At 36.6% G+C, this 27,796-nt stretch overlaps 1 protein-coding gene across 2 annotated transcripts in view; it reads right to left on the minus strand.

Moving 5' to 3' along the window:
- HMCN1 (hemicentin 1) overlaps window positions 1-27,796 on the minus strand; it is a 496,417-nt gene that overhangs the window by 235,931 nt on the left and 232,690 nt on the right. The window contains exons 12-14 of one of the 2 annotated variants that reach the window (XM_053606928.1): window positions 8,591-8,732; window positions 7,313-7,440; window positions 1,310-1,423 (exon numbers count right to left, since the gene is read on the minus strand). In XM_053606928.1, the coding sequence (XP_053462903.1) occupies window positions 1,310-1,423; window positions 7,313-7,440; window positions 8,591-8,732 (384 nt within the window). Of the gene's footprint in view, window positions 1-1,309; window positions 1,424-7,312; window positions 7,441-8,590; window positions 8,733-27,796 lie in introns of those variants that run through there. The other variant, XM_053606927.1, reaches the window with a different exon arrangement.

Genomic DNA, 27,796 nt, shown 5'->3' on the forward strand with positions numbered 1-27,796 from the left:
ACACAGGCAGAGAAATCAGTATGTTTCATTACTTTTTATTTTGAATTTTTTATTTTCATCATAAACTACTAAATGACATTTAAAATTAAAAAAAATACCATCTCTATAACACATCTGCTGGATCTATTTCATTATAATATAAGTCTGAAAATGACATTTCATTGACAATTCAGAAAGTTAAGTACTTCAAGTAAATAACATGGGTTTATATTAATGATATAAGTTTGATTAAAGAGCAAATCCAGAAATGTTTTCTTATCAGTGAAAACATGAAGAGTATAAATCTTTTAATATGGAAAACCATGAAAATCCCATTATTTCCCAGTTTCTGTCCTTGCTTTTGGTTTATATTATTTAAAAATATTTGTTTTCTACATAAAGCCTTTCCTTTCACCTCATGTTCCCCAAGAGTTTGAACTTGAGGTGAATTCATAATTTTGTGATTATGACATCAACTTGTTGCTATGGAAACATCTGTGATTTAACAAACAGTATCATAACAATAGGGCTTTGTAATATTTAGCATTTTTCATTTGAAGATTAAAAAGTATTTTGAAAACAGCATTTCAATAATCCTAGCAACCTCCCAGCTAGGGTGTTTGCAGAATTTTTTTTTATTATTTTTCTCACAAATTAGAAGAACTGAAACAGAAGCAGAAGCAGGGATTTTTACACAGATATCTCCTGTTAGCATCTGAGCCTGAAGCAGGAGCCAAGTGTATTCTCACCAAGGTCAAGTGGCACATTACTGCTATTTTATTAAAGAATCACAGAGGTGTAGTTTGGGTTACAAATACAGAAAGATAATTTCTAAACCTGATACTAGCATTTACTACGCACGAAGTAGCTTGCCCATAAATACATGTGTATGTCAATTACCTGTCAGCTTCCTTATCTGTAAGTGCTTTATTTGAGCACTTTATAAAAAGCATCCTTGAAAATCTAGACAATGTTGTAATACTGAGAGCCATCACCTCTAAGAAAAGTGAACTGAAATCAGTGAAGCTATTTTAAACATTAACCAAGTATTCTTGGACAATTTTCTACAGGAAACAATCCTAAACTAACAAAGAGAATGTTCAGCTGGATTAGCAAGACGAACTTTTCCTGCTTTGATTTTCACAGTCCTGTAATCCATACCAGATGTCAAATCCTGAAATTCAGAGTTCAGAATTTGGACTATTATCTCCACTGAGATCATAAACATATTTTATGAGGCTGCTAAGTCACACACCAAAACAAATTTTTAACAAATCATTAAAAAAAAAAACCTAAGTGAATCAGATATAAACATACTTAAGAAACGTACCTTTGAACCATTTAACCTGAGGTGGAGGAACACCAGAGGTTTTGCATTCCATAACTATTGTGTCCCCAAGGGCAACCAAGAGCTTACTCTGAACTACAATCAACTTTGGGGCTTCTGAAAAAAGGAAACATGCAAATAGTTAACATCCAGCATAAAACCACACGGACCTTGTTTATGTTTACTAAATGAACCAATAAAAAGATCTATCAGGATTTATGTGCTTGTGGCTATTTTAATGTTTATAAACGGAAATAAACTTTTACAATGCCTGTACACACAGAGAAGTGTGATGAAAAGATCACCTAGTTAGGCCAAAAAAGAAAAAATCAGGCAAAAATAAGGACCAAAACCAAAAATAATTACGATAAAATAAAGACCAAAATATTTAGGAAATTAATTGGAAGGTCTATATGAAGATGTGTCTAAGAAACGAAAAAGCTTAGATAGCTGAATACATCTTACAGAAATAATATTAAAGGAACAGAGAGGAGGAGAATTGTAGTAAAAATGCAGTCAAAAGAGGGATGCTGGTTAATTAAGACTTGAGGTTAACACAATTGCAGATAAATTGGTTAATAACATTTTCTGCATGACTTTAAGGATGTTCATGTGTAACTATGGAGAGAGATTTACAGTCCAAGGCAAAAATTTGTCTCTTTATGAAAGTACAGTCTCTTGGTTTTGACTCCTTTTTCCCTTGTATATGCTAAATATCCATACATAGTTTCTTACTTTGCTGTGGTTGTTTCACCTTCTAGCTAAATAGCTCAGTTTTCTCATACATTTTCTCTTAACTGGACATTTTAGGACTTCTGAATTTCAAATGAGATAGCTTTAAACCAAGGTTAAGGTCTTCTCAGAGATCATATTACTCCTCTGCTAGGAAATGTTAAATATTTCCCATTGCTTTCAAAATTCCATAGTTTGTCTGTCAAAAATCATAAATTGGTGCATAGTCTTATTTTTAATTTCAAAATACAGTTGAACAATTGTAAGTTCACCGCTAAGGAACTGTAACAAACTGGTAAATATATAGGGGTGGTTAACATAAGGAACTAAGCCCGCTATACTGATATGTACATGTACTTTACTTTCTTGTACAGTTTTTATTTTAAAATGTCACGTGAAAGCATACACAATCAAAACACAGTAAAATCATACATATGGTATTATACAAAATCAATACCCTTACTGTTTTTTCAGGATTTCATGATTTTTTTCTAAAAAAAAAGAGTCAGTCTTGGTGTGTTGCTTATTCTTATTACAAGTGTAAGTGGAGAAAGCACTCTCAGCTCTGACTACAGCACTCAGCATACCTGGGGATTTTTTCCACAGCAAGTGACGTCAACTGCATTATCAGATGCCTGACATCCTCTTCTGGAGTCTCTGCAGTTTCCATGTCATCCTCACTTGCTTTGTCCACTTCATCAGCTGCTTCATGGATTTTCAGACTGGTCTGTACTTTGGTCAAGATCTCATGGTAAACTGCTTCTGGGTCAAGTTCCTAACAGGTTGCCACCTCATCATCCATTGCAAAAAACCTTCAAAATCTACTCCTTTGAATTCTGCCATCAGGGATGTACTGTCTGATGGGGCCAAAATATTGTGCTCTTGGGTTGTGACAAATCCAAGTTTCTTGAAACATTTCTGTATCATTTTTGTCTGAACTTTATTCCAAGCAGAACTGATCCAGAGGACAATACCCAGAGCATTAACTAAGACAGTGAATAAAGTTGCTTCCACAGGCAGACCTCAGGTTTGTGTTTAAGTAATGACCTACTGCAGGCATTGGGCTCAGCAGTTCCTTTTTAATGTTTTGATGATGGCTTGGTCAAGAGGTTGGATTTTTGAGGTCATGTTTCGAGGCAGCAATTTCAGTGTCATATTCGTAATAAAATTTACCCACAGGTGACCAGGACAGTTATCTACTATCAGTAGAATAGACTGTTCTTCATTTGTCAGTCCACACCACTTAGTGATTCCTCAAACAGGGCATCCAGGTGCATTTGTTTAATCTCCAAGTGAAGGGGTGGTGTTCAGGCTTTAGGTTCTTGTATGCATATGGCTTTGCCAAAATGTGCTGGCTCAAACTTTGTGCTGAAACTTTTGTGCTAGCTCAAACTTTGTGCTGAAACTTTTGTGCTAGCTCAACCAGGGCCTTAGTTTATCTCGGACTGAGCTAGCACAAAGCAGAACTATGAAATGTTCTCTGGAAAGTTTTCTGCCTTCACATTTGTCACCCTTCATGATGAGGCTACTGTCAGGCATCACCTTGAAAAAGAGTCCACACTCATCAGCGTTAAAAATGTTGTCATCTTTAAAGCCTCTGACGAAGTCTAGGAACTTTTTGATGAACTCTTCCATAATTTCTACTGGAACATCATTTGATTCACCACACAAGATTTCTGGGAGAGCTCACATTGCAGTTTAAATTTCTCGAGCCAATGTGCTAGAGCTAAGGAACTTCGTTGATCACAGGCCTGGAGATTTGGGCATTAACTGTCCTCAATTGTTTCAACCAGCTTAATGTGGCTTCATTGACTTCGTTGAGGGAAGTCTTCCTTCCTCTCCACTGTAAGTCTCTCCTTTCCTTACCATATCTCTCCAAGTACTCATGTTTATGTTTTTAGACATGGCCTTGCTAACACCAAAATGTTCCATTTTCTTTCTTTGGCTGCTGCTTTCTGAAAAATGTAGAAGATAAACCATTTCCTTCAAGGTCAGCTCTTTGAGTTTTTCATTTGGGCCTTTATGTCTTGATTAACTGTAAAAATTTTCTGTAATTGTAGACTGTACCTACAATTCAAACCAGTCCTTCTCATGGGAAAAATCTTCCACAACATGTGATAACCAATAGGACATTAAGCCTAATCCAACATGTGGTAATAATAAAACATTAAAAAACAACTTATACTAAAGAAAAATTATTCAACTAAGGGGCAAAGCCCCACTTTCTACTCCTTGATGGAGAGTAGACTCAGCTGGTCAAGAGTAAATTAATATCATGTGTCACAATCCTACTGGTCAAGATACAAATTATGGAGGTGGTCAGTATATATAGGTCAATATAGGTAGTCCTTCATTGAGTATATGTGGTGCATGTTCAGTCTCTGAAAATTAGGTCAACATAAGAAGGTGGTCAATGTAGGGAAGTGGTCAACTATGGAGGTTCTACTATATTAAGTAAGGGTGATACAAATGTTTTAAGTTAAATGGTTGTTTTCTAATGCTTGATTCCAGCTATTGATGTACCCATCACCCAAATAGTGATATTATACTCATTAGGTGGTCTGTGTCCCTCACTTTCTCTCCCTTCCTCTGATTGACTTCCACTGAGTTTTACTTTACTCTGTGCATGGGTGTCCTCATTGATTAGTTCTAGTTTAATACAGAGTACACATGGTATTTTTTTTTTCCATTCTTGAGCTATTTCATTTAGGAGAATGGTCTCCAGTTCCATCCAGATTGTTGCAAAAGATTTAATTTGTCCTTTTATTGCTGAATAGTATTCCATGGTATACATATACCACATTTTAGTAATCCTTTCATGAATTGATGGGCACTTGGGTCAATTCCACGTATTTGCAATTGTGAATTGTGCTATCATGAACATTTGAGTATTTGTATCTTTTTTATGAAAAGTCCTCCTTTGGGTAGATACCCAATAGTGAGATTGTTGGATCAAATGATAGGTTTACTTTTGGATCTTTGAAGAATCTCCATACTGATTTCCACAGAGGTTGTACTAATTTTCAGTCCCATCAACAGTGTATAAACATTCCTTTTTCTCTACATCCATACCAGCATCTGTTGTTTCTAGAATTTTTAACAAAAACCTTTCTAACTAGGGAAATGTGATATCTCCTTGTGGTCTTAGTTTGCATTTTCCTGATGATTGGTGACATTGGAGGTTTTTCATATGTTTATTGGCCATTTTTTTCCTTCTTTTGAGAAGCTTCTGTACATGTCTTTTGCCCACTTTTTTTTTTTTTTGAGATAGAGTCTCACTATGTTGCTCTCAGTAGAATGCTGTAGCATCACAGCTCACAGCAACCTCCAATTCTTGGGCTTAAGTGATTCTCTTGCCTCAGCCTCCCAAGTGACTGGGACTATGCCCCCACCACAGTGCCTGCCTATTTTTTGCCCACTTTTTAACATAATTGTTTGTCAAAAAGAACAAATCTTTTTGGAGACATCACATTACCAGACTTCAAACTATACTACAAAGCCACAGTAAGCAAAACATCTTGGTATTGATACAAAAATAGAGACATAGACCAATGGAACACAACAGATAAGCCAGATGTAAAACCATCTACCTACAACTGACTGGTCTTTTGTAGCAAAGCAAAAAGCAATGTACATTGGGGAAAAGAAACCACATTCAATAAATGGTGCTGGGGAAATTGGATAGCCACAAGCAGAAGAATGAAACAGGACCATCACCTCTCACAAAAGTTAATTCTAGATGGATAAAAGTTTTAAATCTAAGGCATGAAACCATAAGAATTCTGCAGGAAAATGTAGAAAAAACTCTTCTAGATATCAGCCTCAGCAAAGAATTTAATATTAAGAACACAATGCAATCATGCAACAATAAAAATTAGTAAATTAGATTTGATTAAACTAAAAAGCTTCTTCCCAGCTAAAAACACAGTCAATAGAGCAAACCAACAACCTGCAGAATGAGAATTCACAATTTACATATCCAATAAAGGGCTAATATCCAGAATTTATAAAGACATCAAGAAAATCAGTAAGAAAAAAACAAACAATTGCCTTAAAAAGTGGGCATAGCCTTCTTTCTAACCTTACCCTCCATTAACTTCCTCACTTACTACAAAGTACAGAGCTCTAATTGGTAGCCCAAAACACAACACACCATACTCTCCTATCCTCCTGCCTTTGCTAAAGCTATTTCCTCTTTCTAAAATGCCCTTTGGCACAACCCTTCAAAATGCACTCTCTCTTCCAGAGTAAGCTTAAATCCTGTCTCCTTTGATAAATCTTTACAAATTCCCCAATCTGAATTAATCTTCTCTTCTGCCAACCTTCCACCATGGTACTTGTCTGTCTTTAGGTATCCACCCCCATTATTTAAGTTCTTGAAAAGCAAAGATTACATAACAGATATGTTTTAAATTTTACATTACATAGTCTCTAGCACAGTACTTTGCATTCTGCTTACCTAGAGATGTTAATAAGTTAAGTAATTGTGTTCAACATTTTGGCTTATATGTGAACGAGTCAAAATTTATTTTCACAATGTAATGTAAAATTTTGCTCAACCACTTGCTCAGTATTTGGGACACTTTTGTTTCCTCCCTTACCTAACCATTCGAACTATTTATGATGGCACTTTTCACCCCTTTGTCTCTACTGATAGTCTTACTATTTTTCTACAAATGAAGTCAAATAAGAATAAGTACAGGATGAATTGCAGGTCATTAATTACTCACAATTCATAACCTGGATCTGAGCATCTGACACCTTTATCTTTTATTTGACTAGGAAAGACCAAATTAAAAGGAGCATTCTATAGAATAATTACCATGAGTTACATTTTCAATAAATGTTTAAATTTGGAGGGGAAAATTGAAGCTGAAAAATAAAAATAATATTATACGCAGTTTTGAAGTAGAAATTATACAACAAAAGTTGAGGTAAGCTAGAAATTATATAGAATTTATTAATCTGAAAATGAGATATTACAAAGAACAGATGAACCATGGAAGGACTAGAAGGATAGAACACTGTGGAAAATCTGGAAGTCTTCTGTAACTTGGAAGCTTCCTTGATTTCTGTTGAAGCTTTTCACTGTCTGAACTTTTAATTTAAGTTAGTTACAATATTATCTTTAATCAATGTGTGAAATGAATAATAAATTATAAAACAGGTATAGCTTATTCATTTTAATAATATTAATTTTCAGAAAGGTACTATTACATTGCTGGATGTGATATTCATCTTATTTTAATTGCTTTTTAAACTAATTATACTTGCCAATGTATCTGAGGATAGAAGTCTGTTTATCTATTCCAGCTGAATTACTTGCCAGGCAACCATATACCCCTGCATCTTTGGGAACTGCATTTTTGATAAATAAGGTACCTTCTGAGGTCATCCTATACCTATGAATAAAAAGCAAAAAATAATAATGAAAATATCATGATACTATGTATCTCCCTTTAACTATTTTCAAATATCTAAACTTATATTTCTGGTGTTCACTGTAGAAATAATTAACATCATGTTACAAACAGAGATGTAAAATAATAATAACTAGGATAAATGGATGTATGTATGTATGTATGTATGGATGGATGGATGGATGGATGGATGGATGGATGGATACCACATATCCAGTACTGGCTACATACCAGACATTGCTCTAGGAACTTTACTTTTACGTCTATTAACATTTTTAATTTTTCTAACAACCCAATGAGTTACATACTATTAGCATCTCTGTTTTACAGATGAGCAAGAGATTATCTAACTTGCCAAAATCAGTGTTAATAAATGGAAGAAATGGAATTTTCACCCAGCCAATCTTACTCTGTGGATAAAACTGCTATGCTAAATGGTCCCTCCAAATGAAGGCCTGAGAGACGCAATGCTTCCTGTGTCACAGTGAGTCAGTGATGAGCCTAGGAATGGAATCGGCTCAGCTTACTACATCATGCCTAAGACATCCTCCTCATGCCAAACCCAGGGTAATGGAAGAGCTAATGGCTAAAAACGTTGTTGTTTAGATTCCACATGTTTATTACACTCTCCAAACATGTGAGGATTGAATGTCTTTTAAAAGCATCCAATAGAATAAAACATCTCTTATTGTAGTATGGTAAAAGTGGGAAACAGTCGCAAAGAATGCCTGCACATGCTTTAATTAGAGCTACTATTCGGTCCTTGGGCTGTCCCCCTCTCTTCTATTAAATCCAGGATAATGCCTTTAATAGCTTTGTTAAAATTATATGTTGTCTTACCCCACAGAAAGTTTATTATCCCCAATTCAATAGCACAAGTTGAAGTGTCACAACTTAGAGTATTGAAAAACACTTCATCCAGCTATTGGGTTCAAGATTTATTAACCTTAAACTCTATAAATTCATCACTTAACTTATTTGACATTTCCTAAACTGTTCAGAAAAATCTAAAGTTGTGGATTTTTTTCAACCCCTCCTTAATCTTAGGTATTTGGTCAGATTAGTTTGGTCCACAAATTTCTTCAATTTTTCTTACTCAATAAAAGCAAGGAGCGTGATACAAACCCAGTACCTGTGTGAAGCCACAATAAACATATCGTTCACGGTCCAGGTGATCTTTGGTTTGGGGTAACCTGTGGCAGAGCACCTGATGGAGACCTCGGACCCTCCTGTGAAAGACTGATTCTTGGGCATCACATTGACTGTGGGAGGCTCTGTAAGTAACAAGAAATGTATAAAGAGGAATGTCAATTTATCTTCAAAGTTTCCACCAACTGATCTACATTTCTGTCTAATCTGGAACTTCATATAAATCTTCTCCCAGGCCAAGTCTTTAGACAGGGCTTTTGCTTTTTTCTGGAGCCACAACTTGCCCTGACCCTGCTGTCTGTTCTGTTTAAACTTATTTCTCTCTTTTTCATTCCTTAGAAAATAACTTTGTTGAGGTCAAGATCATGTCTTCATATTATACTATTTTCCATTACATTCTAGAGCATTTAACATCCTTTGTATATCAGGCAGTGGCTGTGTGTATAAAAGACACTTAAAACGGTTGATGGAATGCAGGCCATTCCTAAACTGTAACTTGGCTCTAAATTATAGTATCTGCCATTCCTTCTCAAGGGCCTACTGTACGGATCTTTTGACTTATGCCCATGGATCAATAGGATCTCAACTTAACAAAAAAATATAAATTATTCAAATTTTATCTTATACTCCACTTATATGGCAGGGAACAGACTTGAAAATTAAGCATTAAATCAAGAATTTATTGTCTAAAAAATAACAATAATTATCTGAAAAAATTCTGGGATGTTGATATATAGTAAGTCTAATCAATTACATGTTTTATATCCATATTACTACACAACAAGAATTAATAGTCAAGGAAAGTATCATCAAATATTAAAAAATTCTTTTTATGTAAATAGCACCCACTCAATAAGCTAAAAATAAATTCATTTGCACAGTGTTTGAAATAGACAGAATCCATGACTGTTAACAGAAATAAATGAATGCATTCATTGGTATCTATTTTTTGCACAATGATTATGTGCTAACTTGTAGGGATACACTGATGAGCCAGACATGTTGTCTGCTTTCCATTTAATTCAGTTTTCACAATAAATAAAATGGAGAAATTCAGTTAGTTATATAATCTTTATTATAAGTTGCTCTGCAAATTGTGGCTTTGTTTTACTAAGAAAAATTAGCCTGAAGTATCTCTATACATTTCAAAGAGATACAAATGGTACTTGCTGGACTGCAGCAACTCTACAACTGAAGGAACCTAATTAGTGCCTAATTGCTAGCAGCTTACAGTTGCTCTCCCCTTTTTTTCCTGTTTACATTGTGTTTTTTAAATTATGACCTAGTCTTTGAAGTTAATGTTTGAAGAATTTTTCTGGCCCATGGACTTTGATAGCTTCATTATTCCATGGATTCTTCTTGGTGAACACAGGACTAGAGAAATGCACAAGGTCAAGGGCAGACTGGCCGTGGCCAGTAAGTTCAAATGGCGATTCCATCTGGAGTCCATCAATTCTGAAATGCTGAAGAACTACACATGCTGCCAGGGAGGTGCAAATAACCTTCAGGGAATGGGGAGGGAGATGAACTGCTCTTTCTTTTGGAAATTTAGTATTATTAAATACCCGCATGAATTTAGTTCACCTTCCTGAAATAAAATGTGTCTCATGTCTAGTTCAGATTGACATGAGATGCTCCAAAGAGTCAGACAGCTCTTAGCATTTTTGTTAAAACTTGGTGCCTTTCAATGGAGTTTGCCAGAATTGGCCTGGCGTCTCTCCCAGCAAGAATCCCATTGGTAGGTTTTGTAGTTCAGATATCAAAGTGAAAATAAATGTCAGTTATCCAAACCAGGATGCAAAGAGCTCAGAAGTCGCTGAGTAAATAAAGCCTGGATATAATGTGCTGCTCAAGGTCACAAAATAAGTCTGTGTGCAACACAAACATGGAATGACATCATCCCACAGAAGGTGAGAAATTTACCATTTTCTTGGAAAGATTACTCCGGCTGATGATAAGATATTTAGAAAGAACATAAACAAACACAGATAGGAAATTTGATTTCCACCAAATAACAGTTGAATATAGATCATCAAAATGAATCAGCCTTTACTTAATCAGGTTAAATAATGATGGGATAGAACTCAGTATAATTTTTCAACCATTAATTTTTTATTTCTTGTAAAAATTCCTCCTTTTAATTAAGTAGTTTTAATGTGGCAAGAACATGGAATTGAAGAACCATAGTTCAACTCCATCAATGAAGTGCCATCACTGGCCCATAAACCAAATCTATATTTCTTGAATTACAACATACAAACCGATTTTTGATGAAAAAATAGTTTTAAATTTGGATTTAGAAGTCCAGAGTCTAACTTTAGGCTTTGGGGGAAGCAATCCTTCACCACTACAGTTGTCACCACCATTACCACCAAAATCGTCACTACCACCAGAACCATGAACAGTCAATACCAGCATCATCAATAACAACTTAGCTTTTTATTAGCTGAAGCAATGAAGATGTAGAACTCTATCAGGAAGGAAGGCATTAATTTATTCTTTTTTTAATTATGAAAAAATACATAAGTTATTTATAAGTTCTCACCAATCTTTTTTTTTGAGACAGAGTCTCACCATGTTCCACTTGGTAGAATGCTGTGGAATCCCAGCTCACAGAAATCTCAAACTCTTGGGCTTAAGTGATTTATCTTGCCTCAGCCTCCCAAGTAGCTAGGACTACAGGCGTCTGCCACAATGCCCGGCTATTCTTTTGTTGCAGATGTTATTGTTGTTTAGCTGGCCCTGGCCAGGTTCGAACCCACCAGCCTGGGTGGATGTGGCCGGCACCCTACCCTCTGAGATATGGGTACTGCCTCACCAATCATTTTTTAAAAGAATTAAACAGATAAACATGACATCAAGAATAAAAAATAAACACTACTGTAAGTCTTGGGTGTCTTGATCCATTATTAGTGGTAAGTTTGCAAAAATGGTTTATAACACTGCCAAAAAAGATGATGGAAAAAGAAACCTCACCTAACTCTCTCGGAAATTGCCAACACTATTTTCAGACTCAGGAAACATATTTTTTGTCAGCTGGGTCTGATTTCTTGCAGATAAGCCTCTGGTTGAAAATATCTCAAAAGAAAGACCTAAGGACTTTGTCTTCAAGATGATTTAATTACTACCAACAAATTAATCAGATAATGCCAATGATTTAATTACCTAAGCAACAACTTATAATATTGTTCGCTGCTGATATATTTGGTCACTACTGATATATTTACAGTATTTGAGTAAATTACTTTGTATTTTCATTTTTGTGCCCAACACTTATTGAGACCTACCATGTTTAGGGTAATTTATGCCCTCAAAGATCTCACAGAATACTGGATAAAAAGTATATTAAGTAAAAATTAGGGGCTAAATCTTGAGTCAGTTCACCAAATAGGAAAGTTGGCTAAATAGCTGAGTGCTTCTTATGAGCCAGGTGTCTAACTCTATATTTATCATTTATTTTCCACAATAATCCTATGACATGTTATTGCCATTGTACAGATAAATTAAGGCTCAAAATGTTCAAATCATTTTCCCAAAAGTGGAGGTGGTGTTTCAATGCAGAGCTTGCTAGCTCCATGATATCTGTCTATGTCTTAATGGGATAATAACAGCAACTACCTAACCGGGTTATTATAGCTTAGCTAAAATAATATGAATAAAATATGGAGAACAATGCCCAACACATAGTAGGCATTGTGTAACTTTCACTATTATTTTTAATATTTCATGATATAGCAAAGAATGATTTAAAGTGACAGAATAAAGTGGTATAGTGTTTAAAATACCTCTGTGCATGGAATTTAATAACCCCAGTCCTCACATTTCAATAGTCTATTTAGATCACACACCCTATTTATAAGTAGTATGTTTAATACATTTTTTAATTCTGAAATTTGAGAGCTTCTAGATAGTTAAAATTTACTAATTATAAGGGATATAGATAAAATTACTTTTTTCCATGTTTTACTGATAGAAAAAAACATGCTAATATTTATGTCAGTTGGCACTTGTTAAAAAATTCATGATTATGTAATGAGCATGTGGATATGATAATATTAGTTTAATACTTAGTGAAGTAATTTTAGTCATTAGAAACAGAGTTCATCCACCATCTTGATAAATATTTCCTTTTTTATTCCAATATTCTCTCTAGTGACAGACTAATTATAAACATCTACCCTTTTCTGATACCATAGAAGGCAAATTAATACTTCTAATTTTCATAGGTAATTAACATTAGTGAGAAAAGTGGCTTTGTGTGACCCTTTGATCGCCATGTGGCAGGATGTAATTGTGGAAGGGATGTCAGCTAGACACTAATACACTCAGACTGAATCAGGATTCCTGTCTTGCTCCTCAGCCTTAAAATCCTCCACATGCGGAGCAGCTAATGGAATCAACAGAAAATTATTTTTGTTGCCAGAGAAGCAGAAAAACAATTTGTTGTAAACAAAACTTTAAACTCATAAGGTATACAAAATTATCCTCCCCACAGTTATTCTAACTTTCACTTATAAGACTGACCAGCACAAACATTTGAAAATTCAGCAGCCACTGTATCATCTTAAAATGGACAGATTGCTTTGGCCTATTTTGCAAAATATTGCAAAACTCACCCACATGATACAATTTCTACACTGGTGTGAACTAATTTAAATAATAATAAGAACTCTACAAAACCAGATTTTGTTATAAAATGCTTTAAATGTAAGCAGTAATATGCTTGCATGTGCTACAATTGGAAAAGAAAGTACATAATGAAATCTGAAACGGCAGTGATTCAAACAACCCATTGAAGTTAATATGGAAAATTATAGAGAAGTTAGTGATACAGGGCTTCCCTATGATCTGTTACTGTTCTATGGAGGTCAATTCAGCAACAAAAAATATGTCTACTGGGTGCAATTATGTTTTTTTCCCCTATGGAAGGCAATATGGGCTGCCAAAAAGGGTAGTGTGATATCATGAAATACATGTTTTGTCTTTGTCCCGCTTCCTGCCGTACAGCTCCCCAAATCCATGGAATCTCTGGAGTGATAACAATGTCTCCTGTACACTAATAAGATGATTGATGGCTGGGGTTCCCTAGATGGCTTCAGGGTGGGAGCTGGTCACCAGAAAGACCAAGTTGTGATTAGAGGATTGGACTTTTATCTCCACTCCCAAAATCCAGGGGGCCGAGGGTAGAGTTGATCACCAATGGCCAATAATGTAATCAATCGCATCTACACAAGGAAACCTCCATAAATACTCACAAGGACAGGTACTGACTGAGACAATTGATTTGGATCTTTTGAACTGAGCCAATTGCCTGAGGACTATTCAAGTGGTGCCCTGGGTGTGTGGTTGTAGGAAGGTTTGATTTTCCTTTTCCAATTGTTGCCTGTGGGGGGCGGGGTGACTTAATTGCTGGTATTTCTCCACAGCTGAGACTTCAACCCAGAGTAACTGTTTCACTAGGGTCGAACAGAAACCAGCTGAAAACAAGACAGAACCACTTAGCCCCACCACATCGGAGAACACCATGGCACCCTAGTAGGGGAGGTAGGTCCAGTTTTTAGAGGGTCTCTCCCATGGAGTGTAGTGGGAGGACCTTTGAACTCTGCCCATTTGTTTGTGGGGCACTCTAAGCTATTCTCATGGGGGAGGGGACTCCTGTCCGCTCGGTGATGGATTTTATACCTTTTGTTTGTATCCTTGTGCTTGTAGCTCACCTCAGCAGGGTTGATGTACGTTCTTCAAGCTTCTCTCTTGGTGCAGCTCAAATCCACCAGCTTACTTGCTAAATTTTTGTCCTTTAACTCTCCTTCTAGACAGGAGCCTCTGTGGAAAGCTGGCTTCAGTCAGCCATCTGGTCTCCCTTTATAGTCTTGAATTTCTTAATGGATAGAGACTGCTCTTGATGGCCTTTGAACACTGACTCTGCCAAATTCTATGTCCACAAATTCTACCTCCAGTGGAGTCCTTTGTCCTGCTTCCTTACTTTCTATCCCTCCATGATTTGCCCCTCCCCTACTTCCCACCTAGACTTCCTCCAAATGGCATAATTCTCATTCTAGTTCTATGTTCTCTCTCTAAATTGTACCTGTAATGTGGAGCCCATCTCATAAACCATCATGTTTCTGGTCATTGTTGGTCTTTTTGTTCTGCTATCTTATATAGCATATTACTATTATTTTGCCATAGCATTTTGCTCTTATGGTTTCATGTTTATTTGTCTTTTTCCCCAACCATATTTTATATATTGTGAGGTACTCATAATAGATACTGCCTACCAGAGTGACAGGAAAAAGCGACATTTTTCCCCCCTTTCCACACCCACTTCACTCCTATACCAAACATGTGGGAGTTTTTCCTCTATACACTAAGCAATTTTCCAGCAGACCCCAGCTGGGTAGTCCTCTACTTCAATTGCATTCTGAAACGAAGTCACTGGAGATGGCATCAGATCCTACTGGTGAAGGCTCCCTCCCATGACACTGTCCCCCACTTCATATGCCAGCCACAAGTTGAGGTTGTGACCTGTACTTCTTACTTACCAGCTATAAACCAGGATTATTGTGGGTACCTACAACCCTCTCCTTAGGTTTGCTTAATTTGCTAGAGTGGATCCTAGAACTCGGGAAAAAGCCCCTTATTTAAATTTAAATTTCATTTTTACTCATTTATTATGAAGGACATTACAAAAGATACAGATGAACAGCCCACGGAACTTACTCCAAAATTGATCACATCTTGGGTCACAAGTCTAAGCTCAGTAAATTTAAAGGAATAGAAATTATTCCTTACATCTTCTCAGACCACCATGGAATAAAAGTTGACCTGAGTAACAACAGAAATCTGCATACTCATACAAAAACATGAAAGTTAAATAACCTTATGCTGAATGGTAGCTGGGTCAGAGATGAGATGAAGAAGGAAATTGCCAAATTTTTGGAACAAAATGACAATGAAGACATAAATTATCAGAACCTCTGGGATACTGCAAAGGCAGTCCTAAGAGGGAAATTTATAGCACTAAAAGCCTTCCTCAAGAGAACGGAAAGAGAGGAAGTTAACAACTTAATGGGACATCTCAAGTAACTGGAAAAGGAAGAACATTCCAACCCCAAACCCAGTAGAAGAAAAGAAACAACCAAAATTAGAGCAAAAGTAAATGAAATTGAAAACAAAAGAATAATACAACAGATCAATAAATCAAAAAGTTGATTTTTTGAAAAGGTCAATAAAATAGATAAACCTTTGGCCAACCTAATCAGGAAAAAAGAGTAAAATCTCTAATCTCATCAATCAGAAACAACAAAGACAAAATAACCACAGACTCATCAGAAATCCAAAAAATCCTTAATGAATATTGCAAGAAACTTTATTCGCAGAAATATGAAAATCTGAAGGAAATTGACCAATACTTGGAAGCACGTCACCTTCCAAGACTTAGCCAGAATCAAGTGGAAATGTTGAACAGGCCCATATCAAGTTTGGAAATAGCATCAACCATACAAAACCTCCCTAAAAAGAAAAGCCCGGGACCAGATAGTTTCACATCAGAATTCTACCAAACCTTTAAAGAGAAACTAGTACCTATATTACTCAACCTGTTCCAAAAGGGTAGAAAAAGAAGGAAGACCACACAACACGTTCTATGAAGCAAACATCACCCTGATCCCCAAACCAGGAAAAGACCGAACATAAAAAGAAAATTATACACCAATATCACTAATGAATATAGATGCAAAAATATTCAACAAGATCCTAACAAACAGAATCCAGCAACACATCAAACAAATTATACATCATGACCAAGTCAGTTTTATCCCAGGGTCTCAAGGCTAGTTCAATATCCATAAATCTATAAGTATAATTCAGCACATAAACAAATTAAAAAACAAAGACCATATGATTCTCTCAATCGATGCAGAAAAAGCTTTTGATAATATCCAGCATCCCTTCAAGATCAGAACACTTCAGAAAATTGGTATAGAAGGGACATTTCTTAAACTGATAGAGGCCATCTACAGCAAACGAACAGCCAACATCATATTGAATGGAGTTAAATTGGAATCATTTCCACTCAGATCAGGAACCAGACAATGCTGCCCATTGTCTCCATTGCTCTTTAACCTTGTAATGGAAGTTTTAGCCATCACAATTAGGGAAGAAAAGGCAATCAAGGGTATCCACATAGGGTCAGAAGAGATCAAACTTTTGCTTTTCGCAGATGATATGATTGTATATCTGGAAAACACTAGGGATTCTACTACAAAACTCTTAGAAGTGATCAAGGAATACAGCAGCGTCTCAGGTTACAAAATCAACATTCATAAATTGGTAGCCTTTATATATACCAACAACAGTCAAGTTGAAAAAGCAGTTAAGGACTCTATCCCATTCACAGTAGTGCCAAAGAAGATGAAATATTTGGGAGTTTATCTAACAAAGGACATGAAAGATCTCTATAAAGAGAACTATGAAACTCTAAGAAAAGAAATAGCTGAAAATGTTAACAAATGGAAAAACATACCATGCTCATGGTTGGGAAGAATCAACATCATTAAAATGTCCTTACTACCCAAAGCAATATATAATTTTAATGCAATCCCTATTAAAGCTCCACTGTCATACTTTAAAGATCTTGAAAAAAATAATACTTCGTTTTATATGGAATCAGAAAAAAACCTCGAATAGCCAAGACATTGCTCAGAAATAAAAACAAAGCAGGAGGAATCACACCACCAGACCTCAGACTATATTACAAATCGATAGTGATCAAAACTGCATGGTACTGGCACAAAAACAGAGAAGTAGATGTCTGGAACAGAATAGAGAACCAAGAGATGAATCCAGCTACTTACCGTTATTTAATCTTTGACAAGCCAATTAAAAACATTCACTGGGGAAAAGATTCCCTATTTAACAAATGGTGCTGGCTGAACTGGCTGGCAACCTGTAGAAGACTGAAACTGGACCCACACCTTTCACCATTAACTAAGATAGACTCTCACTGGATTAAAGATTTAAACTTAAGACATGAAACTATAAAAATACTAGAGGGGAGTGCAGGGAAAACCCTTGAAGAAATCGGCCTGGGCGAGTAGTTTATGAGGAGGACCCCTTGGGCAATTGAAGCGGCTTCAAAAATACCTCATCAAACTAAAAAGCTTCTGCACATCCAAGAACACAGAAGTAAAGCAAGCAAACAGCCCTCAGAATGGGAGAAGATATTTGCGGGTTATGTCTCCAACAAAGGTTTAATAACAGAATCCACAGAGAACTCAAACATATAAGCAAGAAAAGAATAAGTGATCCCATCGCAGGCTGGGCAAGGGATTTGAAGAGAAACTTCTCTGAAGAAGACAGGCGTGTGGCCTACAGACATATGAAAAAATGCTCATCATCCTTAATCATCAGAGAAATTCAAATCAAAACTACTTTGAGATATCATCTAACTCCAGTGAGACTAGCCTATATCACAAAATCCCAGGACCAGAGATGTTGGCGTGGATGTGGAGAAAAGGGAACATTTCTACACTGCTGGTGGGAATGCAAATTAATACATTCCTTTTGGAAAGATGTTTGGAGAACACTTAGAGATCTAAAAATAGATTTGCCATTCAATCCTATAATTCCTCTACTAGGCATATACCCAGAAGACCAAAAATCACATCACAACAAAGATATTTGTACCAGAATGTTTATTGCAGCCCTATTCATAATTGCTAAGTCATGGAAAAAGCCCAAGTGCCCATCAATCCACAAATGGATTAATAAATTGTGGTATATGTACACCATGGAATACTATGCAGCCTTAAAGAAAGATGGAGACTTCACTTCTTTTATGTTTACATGGATGGAGCTGGAACATATTCTTCTTAGTAAAGTATCTCAAGAATGGAAGAAAAAGTATCCAATGTACTCAGCCCTACTATGAAACTAATTTATGGCTTTCACATGAAAGCTATAACCCAGTTACAATCTAAGAATATGGGGAAGGCGGAAAGGGAGGGGAGGGAGAGGGGAAGTGAGCAGAGGGAGGGGGATTGGTGGGATTACACCAGCGGTGCATCTTACAAGGGTATATGTGAAACTTAGTAAATGTGGAATGTAAATGTCTTAGCACAATAACTGAGAAAATGCCAGGAAGGCTATCTTAACCAGTGTGATGAAAATGTGTCAAACGGTGTATGAAACTAGTGTATGGTACCCCATGATCACATTAATGTACACAGCTATGATTTAACAAAAAAAAAAAAGAAAAGAAAGAAAAAGAAATTCAAGACTATAATAAGAAAATTCGTAACTTACACACAGATACCACTCATTATCTGTTTGGCAGTAGTTTGATGTATAAAATTTAGCAACATCAACAATATTTTATTGAACAAAGGAAACTATAAATTTCTCTGCCTTTAATTCAAAATCAGAGATAGAAGCTTCCTATCATAGTAAAGTCAAATACTCAGTTACGCATGTTCAGAAAACATGAATAAAGAAAAGAAGTATGAATATCATATTCTTCAAGATAAATAGTGTTTATATACATATTAAAAGAAAAATTCTTTTTTTTCCCCTACATTGCTTTGTGAGGGTAAATTTGAGAAAGAAATTGTTAAAAGAACTACATAGGAGTCCATTTACAGAAGACTGACGAGCATAAATTTTATTCTGGGATAATCAGAAAAGCATACAAAGATTTTGGGTGAATGGACATTACAAAGCAATCTTTAGGAGAAATTTACTTGGTTGTACTCTGGAAGATGCATTAGAGTGGGAGAACAAAACTGGAAGAAAAGATGTCCATTAGAAGAGAATTTTAAGTTTGTACATTCGAGCTGGGTGAGGTGGAGCCGGTGGAGATGAGGAGGACAGGAGTGACATGAGAGACACTGAGGAACTGAACTCACCATGAATGGGGAAAGTAGGAGGCCTTCAGACATGAAGATACTATTACATCTGGAATAATTCCACTGAACTCTAAATTTTAAGTTACTTGTTCACACTGATCCCTGTCAGCAATGCCAAGCACTTCCTGATTCAAGCATCAGTCCATAGTAAACATGTTGCACTATGGGCGTAGACCAAAAATAAAAGGATGTAGAATACTCACTGTTAAAAACTGATACACTGGGCAGTGCCTGTGCCTCAGTGGGTAGGGCACCAGCCCCATATACTGAGGGTGGCGGGTTCGAACCTGGCCCCACCAAAACTGCAACAAAAAATAGCCGGGTGTTGTGGCAGGTGCCTGTGGTCCCATTTAACCGGGAGGTTGAGGCCAGAGAATTACCTAAGCCCAGGAGTTGGAGGTTGCTAAGGTATTTTATCTCAACTGTCATTATTCAAAAGAAGTTGGGTCAGAAATTTTTAGATGCTTTTATTTTGCCCACGGAAGGATGTGTAGCCAAAAGGAACCTTGTGGATTAGTTGACTGTCCATTGTTGCTGTTTAAAATGCCATTAAATTACATTTTGGAAAAAAAACATCTCAAGGTTTCCAGTTGATCACTGTGATGGAAGATTTCAAGCTTCTGAATATTACTAGTGACAATTTTATGCAATGCAGAATTGATAAGACTGATGAAGTATCTCTCTTCTCAGAATTGATGAGAAGAGAGATACTCAATTAGTATTTAGTGTTTAGTTTTTTTCTTACTTGAGTTCTCATAATAAAATCTAAATAAATAATTTAGAGATAGTTAAAGCTTACATTCAACCAAATCACATAATTGATTTATATTTCTGAAAACATCAAAGGAGCTGCTATTATGTTTCCGGGTCTACTTTTCATTATAGGTAATATATTCCTAGAAATTGTTAAATGATCTAACATCAAGCAATACTACATGACAAACTGAAATATAATAGAATTAAATTGCTAAAGTTAATTCCTATTGAATTGTGAACCTGTAAAATATATTTTGTAGATCTCTGGCCCTTTTTCTAAATATTTTTCTATAGGAAAGAACAACTTCAAAAAGTTACATGATGATTATCCCTGAGGCTGCTAAGAATTATACTTAACTATATTGCATGTAACTATATAGTTATACTTATAGTACTTATAATTATACTTAACTATATTGCATGTAACTATATTGCATCCTAACAAATATATACCTACTGATTTAAGTCAGTTTATTTAAAACATATTGACATTGTTCTCAAATGCATTACTTATATTTATAATTAGTGATATAATTCTGCCTAGTTATGCTGCTAACTTTTCTTCATGACACTCCAACAATGAGAAATACAAACTCTCACAACAACAATCTATAAGGGACAAATGTACTTGTTAACTTAATTTTCAGCTAGTATAAATGGCAACTGAATATAATATAATATTTTAAAGTTTTTACATGCCTTCTAAGGAGTTATTCCTAAGTGGCCAGGGATTCCTTCCAAAGAGAAAAGGATGAAAACTAAACACAAACACAAACCAATCAATCAAATCAAAACCACCACCAAGAATAAAACAGAAGCAAAGGCCATTAACATCTCAAAGCTATGGAATCAAGAGTAACATTTCCAAATGATATCTCTTCAGTGAGAATATGAAGATCTGGTTACAACCTCTTTGAAATGGCAGTTGTTCCTGAATGACAGTAATTCAGCCAAATTATAATCATAGTTTATCAATGTGAACTCAAATTAGATCTCCCATTTGACCCCACAATCCCACTACTGGGCATCTACCCAGAAGAAAAAAATCCTTTTATCATAGGGACATTTGCACTAGATTGTTTATTGCAGCTCAATTTACAATCACAAGATATGGGAACAACCTAGATGCCCATCAACTCAGGAATGGATTAACCAACTATGGTACATGTACACCATGGAATACCATGCAGCCATAAAAAAGATGGTGAGTTCACGTCATTTGTATTATCCTGGATGGAGCTGAAACACATTCTTCTCAGTAAAGTCACACAAGAGTGGAAAAGCAAGCAATTACCCAATGTATTCAATGTAAATATGAAGCCAGTAGATGATCTAATGCATGCCCACATAGGAGAAAAACTCATTTCAATTCAAGTTGGGGGGAGAAGGAACAAGGGAAGGGGGGGAAAAAGGGGGTTGGTGTTGGGGTACCAACTTTTGAGTGTGGTACATAACCATAGAGGGACTCTACCTAACAACATCAAGTATGTTGACCTGGTTGTTTGCACCCTCACATTAACCTGAAATTTAAAAAAAAGAAAAGAAAATCTCCAACTAGGGCAGTGCCTGTGGCTCAAAGGAGTAGGGTGCCGGCCCCATATACCAGAGGTGGTAGGTTCAAACCTGGCCCTGGCCAAAAACTGAAAAAAAAAAAAAAAAGACAATCTCCAACTAAAGAATGACAAGCACTGTTTTCTGCACTGATTGCCACATAGCCTTTTCTTTTTTTTTTGTAGAGACAGAGTTTCACTTTATTGCCCTCGGTAGAGTGCCGTGGCGTCACACAGCTCACAGCAACCTCCAACTCCTGGGCTTAGGGGATTCTCCTGTCTCAGCCTCCCGAGTAGCTGGGACTACAGGTGCCCGCCACAACGCCCGGCTATTTTTTTTGTTGCAGTTTGGCCGGGGCTGGGTTTGAACCCGCCACCCTCAGTATATGGGGCCGGCGCCCTGCTCACTGAGCCACAGGCGCCGCCCGCCACATAGCCTTTTCAATATTGGCTCCACTTTATAACAATTTCTCTAAATCACAGAATTTCCAAAGAAGAGAAGACCAATGTTAAGACTTACATTGGCATTTGGCTTAGAAAAGAGAGGTAAATCATAATTATCATTATTGCTTTAGGGCATATTAGAAAGAGACAAGTAAAGTTTTACACATAGGTACATGTATCTTCAGATTCACATTCAATTAAGGCAACTTCTTTTGACTATCAAAAGTTCTTAAAGAAAGATTGTACATAAATATGTAAGAGTAACAGAATAAAAATCGTGTGAAAATGATCTACAGAGAACTTCTTAACTGAAATACTTAAAAATTTGGCTATTAACTTATATTGCTAGACAAATTTCCTTGCTACCTTAGTTATCAGGAAAACGACCTCCATGTGGTGAAAAAACACTTATTTTAGGAGTCCAGTCTGAGGTTCACAACCTCCCATTCTTCCAGCTGTCACTCCACACTTTCCTCCTGTGACTTCTTCAAGGCCACAGCTTCGAATCTTCCCTTTTATTCCAGCCTACCAGACCATACCTTAACACTTTCTCTTATTTCTTTATCCAGTCTAAATTCCCAGAGCATCACTGCAACCACGATTATGCCAGTCTGTCTTTTTGCTGAACTAATCCCACAACACCACAAATTTAAATGATTCCCCCAATTGTGTAAGAAGACGACTACAGGGAAAAGAAAATCATGTCAGCATGGGTCGGCTCTCCCTATTCTGTTGGGCCCTCACCTCTCAGCAAGTCCCCATTTCTGTGTTCTCATTCCATGGCTTCCCACACGTGGTTTTCTCCATCTGGGAAGCTTTCCTGACTTCTACCTGGCAAAATCTGACTTACCTGATACCTCCGCCATGATCTCCCCTGTGATCAGTCTCTTATTCATCACTCTGAGACAGAATTTAAAACTCCAGTAGCACCCTGGTGTATTTCTTATCATGCTATAAATTTTTATTTCTTTTATTTCCCTATTTCTCTTATTACATTAGGGGATTTATGAGAAAAGGGATATTGTTTTCTTCTCATTTACACCCTCCGCCAGGAGCACAATGCCTGACAGTTAATTTTTTGGTAAATGATGAATGAATGAATATTTAAACAAATGAACACGTAAGACACCAGTTCTATCAGTTTTCAGCAACAGTTTTTAATGAAGGCACCTCATGTGTGTCATTATCTGTTTCACTACTGTGGACGAAAGCGCTACTACTACCTAGAATCATTGAGGCAGTGCCTTAGAGCACAGCACAAATGAAGATTCCATCACCATAATCATATACTATTTCTGCCCTCTCATCAATAACATGTTCCTACCATCTCACCTTTCTTCAGATGCGCTGAATAAGTCATCCTACTTTGAAGTAGTAGCTCTAATTCAATTCTTATTTATCATAGTCAAGTATCACACCACTTCCATCATATAAAAAAATAACGAGTTATTTATGTGGTTTCCTGAATTACTCGTATCTTTAGAAATAGAATTTATTTTTAGTTGGACAATTAATTTGTAGAATAATAACGCAAGAAACATCAATCAATGTTTAGGGGAAATTGGAATCAAATTTTTAGCATACATTATGACATTAAGATCCTTCATACTGGTAAAACTCCGTATGCCTGCACACTCTGCTTCCCATTCAGTCTTTCCAACAGACCTGCACTGCGTGTGTGCTAAGTTTTATGTCAGGTACTGAAGACATAAAACCTGAATGAAACTGGGACCTACCTTAATGGAGCTTACGATCTAGCCATCTTACATTTTTCACTGTGTGCTTGCTTGGGTAGCATATTTATAGCTCTCTAGTCTCTGGAACTTAGGTTCCCAGGCCACAGATCAATACCTGTCCATGATTTATTAGAAACTGAGCCACACAGCAGATGGTGAGCAGCAGATGAGCCAGTGAATCTTCATCTGGATTTATAGCCGCTCCCCATCACTCATATCACCACTTCAGCTCCTCCTCCCGTCAGATTAGCAGCAGCCTTAGCTTCTCATAGGAACGTGAACCCTACTGTAAACTGCGATGGAGAGGTCTGGGTGGCATGCTCCTTATGAAAATCTAATCCACCCCTCACCTATCCCCGGTCCATGGAAAAATTATCTTCCATGAAACTGGTCCCTGATGCCAAAAAGTTTGGGAACTGCTGCTCTAGAATTCTTCTGAGCAGCTACTCTACCATAATTTAAATCAAAGGATTAAGGATTCACTAAACTGTGGCCATATATGTAGTCCACTCTAGAGGGCACCAGAGATGGAAGGAGTAAGGGGAGGCAATTAAAATCAAGCAGTGATTTCCCCAAATAAGCGTCATGTACAATGTTGTGAACTCCAGTTTCTTTATCCACAAGATAGGGACCTGCAGAGCCCCATTGTACCTTTTCTACTTTAACAACAATTTTAGTATTCTCACCTTTCTGTCCATACTTAAGAATCCTTCATTTATTTTCTCTTTCTTCATTTCATTCTACCTGCCTTTTTTTTAGACCTACTATTAGCATATATAGGCATTTCTGCTAGCTTCAAAACTGGGGTAAGTTACTAACCCCTCAGGGACTTCCTTTAGGCAGAATGCAGATCAAATCATGTAACCTTATGATCTAATAAGAAATATAAACATTTATTCAATTCAGTTCTAACACTTCCTGGAGTTAGCATCAGATACCACAGGGCTAAGGCTCAAACCCACAGGTAAAGACTTCCCTCTACTTCAAATACCAACCTCAAGGATCAATTGTCACATGAACTTCTGACCATCACCTACAACTCAGGAACTCCCACCCCTTCCTCGAGTTCCATCAATTTATTCAAGCAGCTCACAGAGCTCAGGGAAACACTTTACTAATGTGCCTAACTCCATGAGGACAGGAGTTCCTGTGCTCAGGACCCTTCCAGACCTCACTCTATACATCTTTCCATCTGTATCGTTTAAAAATTAATTAATTTGGCGCCCATAGCACAGTGGTTACTGCACCAGCCACATACACGGATGTTGGTGGGTTCGAACCTGGCCTGGGGCCAGCTAACCAACAATGACAACTGGAACAAAAATTAGCCAGGTATTGTGGCAGGTGCCTGTAATCCCAGCTGTTTGGGAGGCTGAGGCAAGAGAATTGTTTAAGCCCAGGAGTTTGAGATTGCTGTGAGCTGTGATACCACAGCACTCTACCCAGGGCAACATAGTGAGACTCTATCTCAAAAAATAAAATAAAATAAAATAAAATAAAATATAATTAATAAACATTCAGGGTCACAGTGTTATGCTGAGTGCTATGTGAATAGAAGGGGGAAAACAGTTTTCTTCTTTTATAGTATTCTTTAAAATAAACCATTAATAGTAAATAAAATGCCTTCTTGAGTTCTGTGAGCCATTCTGGCAAATTATTGCACCTGCGACAGTGGTCATGGTAACCCCCAAAGTTTAGCCAGTAGGTAAGAAGTACAGGAGGCTCAGGGGCGCAGGCCTGTGGAATTGAGCCCTTAACCTGTGGCGTCTGATGTTAATTGAGTTAGTGTCAGAATTGAATTGAATATTAGATACCCAGTTGGTATCTGGAAAATTGGAGATTTCATTGTTGGTATGGAAAAAAACCTATATATCTGATGTGAGAAATGTTGTAAATAGAAACAGATCATAGTAAATAACACAGTTGGTGAGATTAGATGCTATAAAGTATATTATAAATGCCTGACATTTTTTAAATGCTAGTTAGTGTTTTTCTTTGAATAACTTAGTGGGTTGATAAGTTTGCTGATTATTCCTCTATTCTCTCTTCCCAGAAGTCACTGCACTGTTGAAAGGAGAAGCATCATCTTCCCAGCTACTACTCTCTAGCATTTAACCTTTCCCACATCTGGACACCAACCCTTCTAGCTCACTTAAGGCCATCAGGCTTGGCTTAACTTAATGCTCATTTTCAGATGGTCCATTTTTGCTAAAAATTAACATGATCATGGCATATAGCATCTTTACAACAATATACTTGAAGTATTTAACAAGCCATCCACATCCTTTTCCTTTCACAATTTAAGTAAGTCTAATTCTTTAACCTTTCCTTTTAATGTTAAAGACATTTCAATGTTTCTTTTTTTAAAAAAACATAAAAAATGTTTATTGTTCTTGTTAATTCTCAACATTACCAATACAAAGGGTGATACAATTCTGTAGTTCTCAGAAAACATTTTCAAGCTGATTTTCAGTATTATCAACAATCACATATTGTTATCCTAGCTTGCAAGTCTTCTAAAGATGATTTGGTTGAGCCAACATTAGCTTTCACATGTCCCCATAAAAAGAAACCCAATGGAGTTAAATCTGGCAAATGTGGAGGCCAGGAAAATGGTCCACCTTTTCCAATCCATCTCTTAGGGAATTTCTCATGTAGAAACTGTCTAACATGCACAGCAATGCAACAAGAAGTATCATCTTGTTGGAACATTATATTCTCTATCAGTCCTAATTCTTCAAGCTAAGGAATAATTTTGCAGCATTTCTAAATAGCTATCACCATTAACACCCCCTTCAAAATAGAAGGGTCCTATGACTGATTTTTGCCCAAAGCACGCTACACATTAACTTCGGGAGAATCTCTTTCATGTTCAATAGACTCATGTGAATTTTCAGATCCCCAAATATGACAATTATGCCTGTTGACTTTGCCACTAATGTGGAATGTTGCTTTATTGGAGAACATCAAATTACTCAAAAAATGCATCATTGTTAAGTTTTTCATTGAACTGGTGACAGAGGGTGGTGCCTGTGGCTCAAACCCAGCCCCAGCCAAAAACAACAACAATAAATAAATAAATAAATAAAATAAAATCTATTAAAAAAAAACATAAAGAACTGGTGACAGAAAGTTAGCTGTGCATGATAATCCTCTTTCTAACATTTGATGCACTTGAATTTTGTATGTTTTCATGTGAAGTCCTGTCTGCAGAATCTTCTGTACAGCAGACCTTGGAAGCCTCAGCTCTAGGGATTCCTGTCTTAATGACTTTCTTGGATTTGCCTGAACAGTTTCTTCTACAGATGCTACAGCTCCGTCACTAATACGTGGCCTACCAGACCATGGCGTATCATTGACAGAGCCTGTTTCTTTCAATTTTTCCTTCCTGTGTGGTGCTTCTTTCTTGTAATGGGCTCTAAAACTTCTTTAGATGGCAGCGGCAGATTTTAGTTCAACCAAAGAACACAGTTTTCTTTCTCTTCTAGTGAAGCCATAGGTCCATGATTAAAGTCAAACTATTTCAAACTGTGTAAGAACTTTATGGACACCCTGTACAGTTCTTTCCTCAGGAGTTAATGGAATCATTAGCAAATTCTCGGGAGTTAATGGAATCATTAGCAAATTCCCAGGAGTTATTGGAATCATTAGCTTATTCAGATCACAAACACGATAATTGCAAATCACTTTCCAAAAAGCTCAATGTTTCTTAAATTTTAATATTCACCTAAGTTATCTGCCAAATGTAGTCTACTGTCTCCACAGTTAGGGGCAAGTTTTGGTTATAAATCATTTCAATTCC

Source organism: Nycticebus coucang, chromosome 10, assembly GCF_027406575.1.
Source record: "Nycticebus coucang isolate mNycCou1 chromosome 10, mNycCou1.pri, whole genome shotgun sequence".
Lineage (NCBI taxonomy): Eukaryota > Metazoa > Chordata > Mammalia > Primates > Lorisidae > Nycticebus > Nycticebus coucang.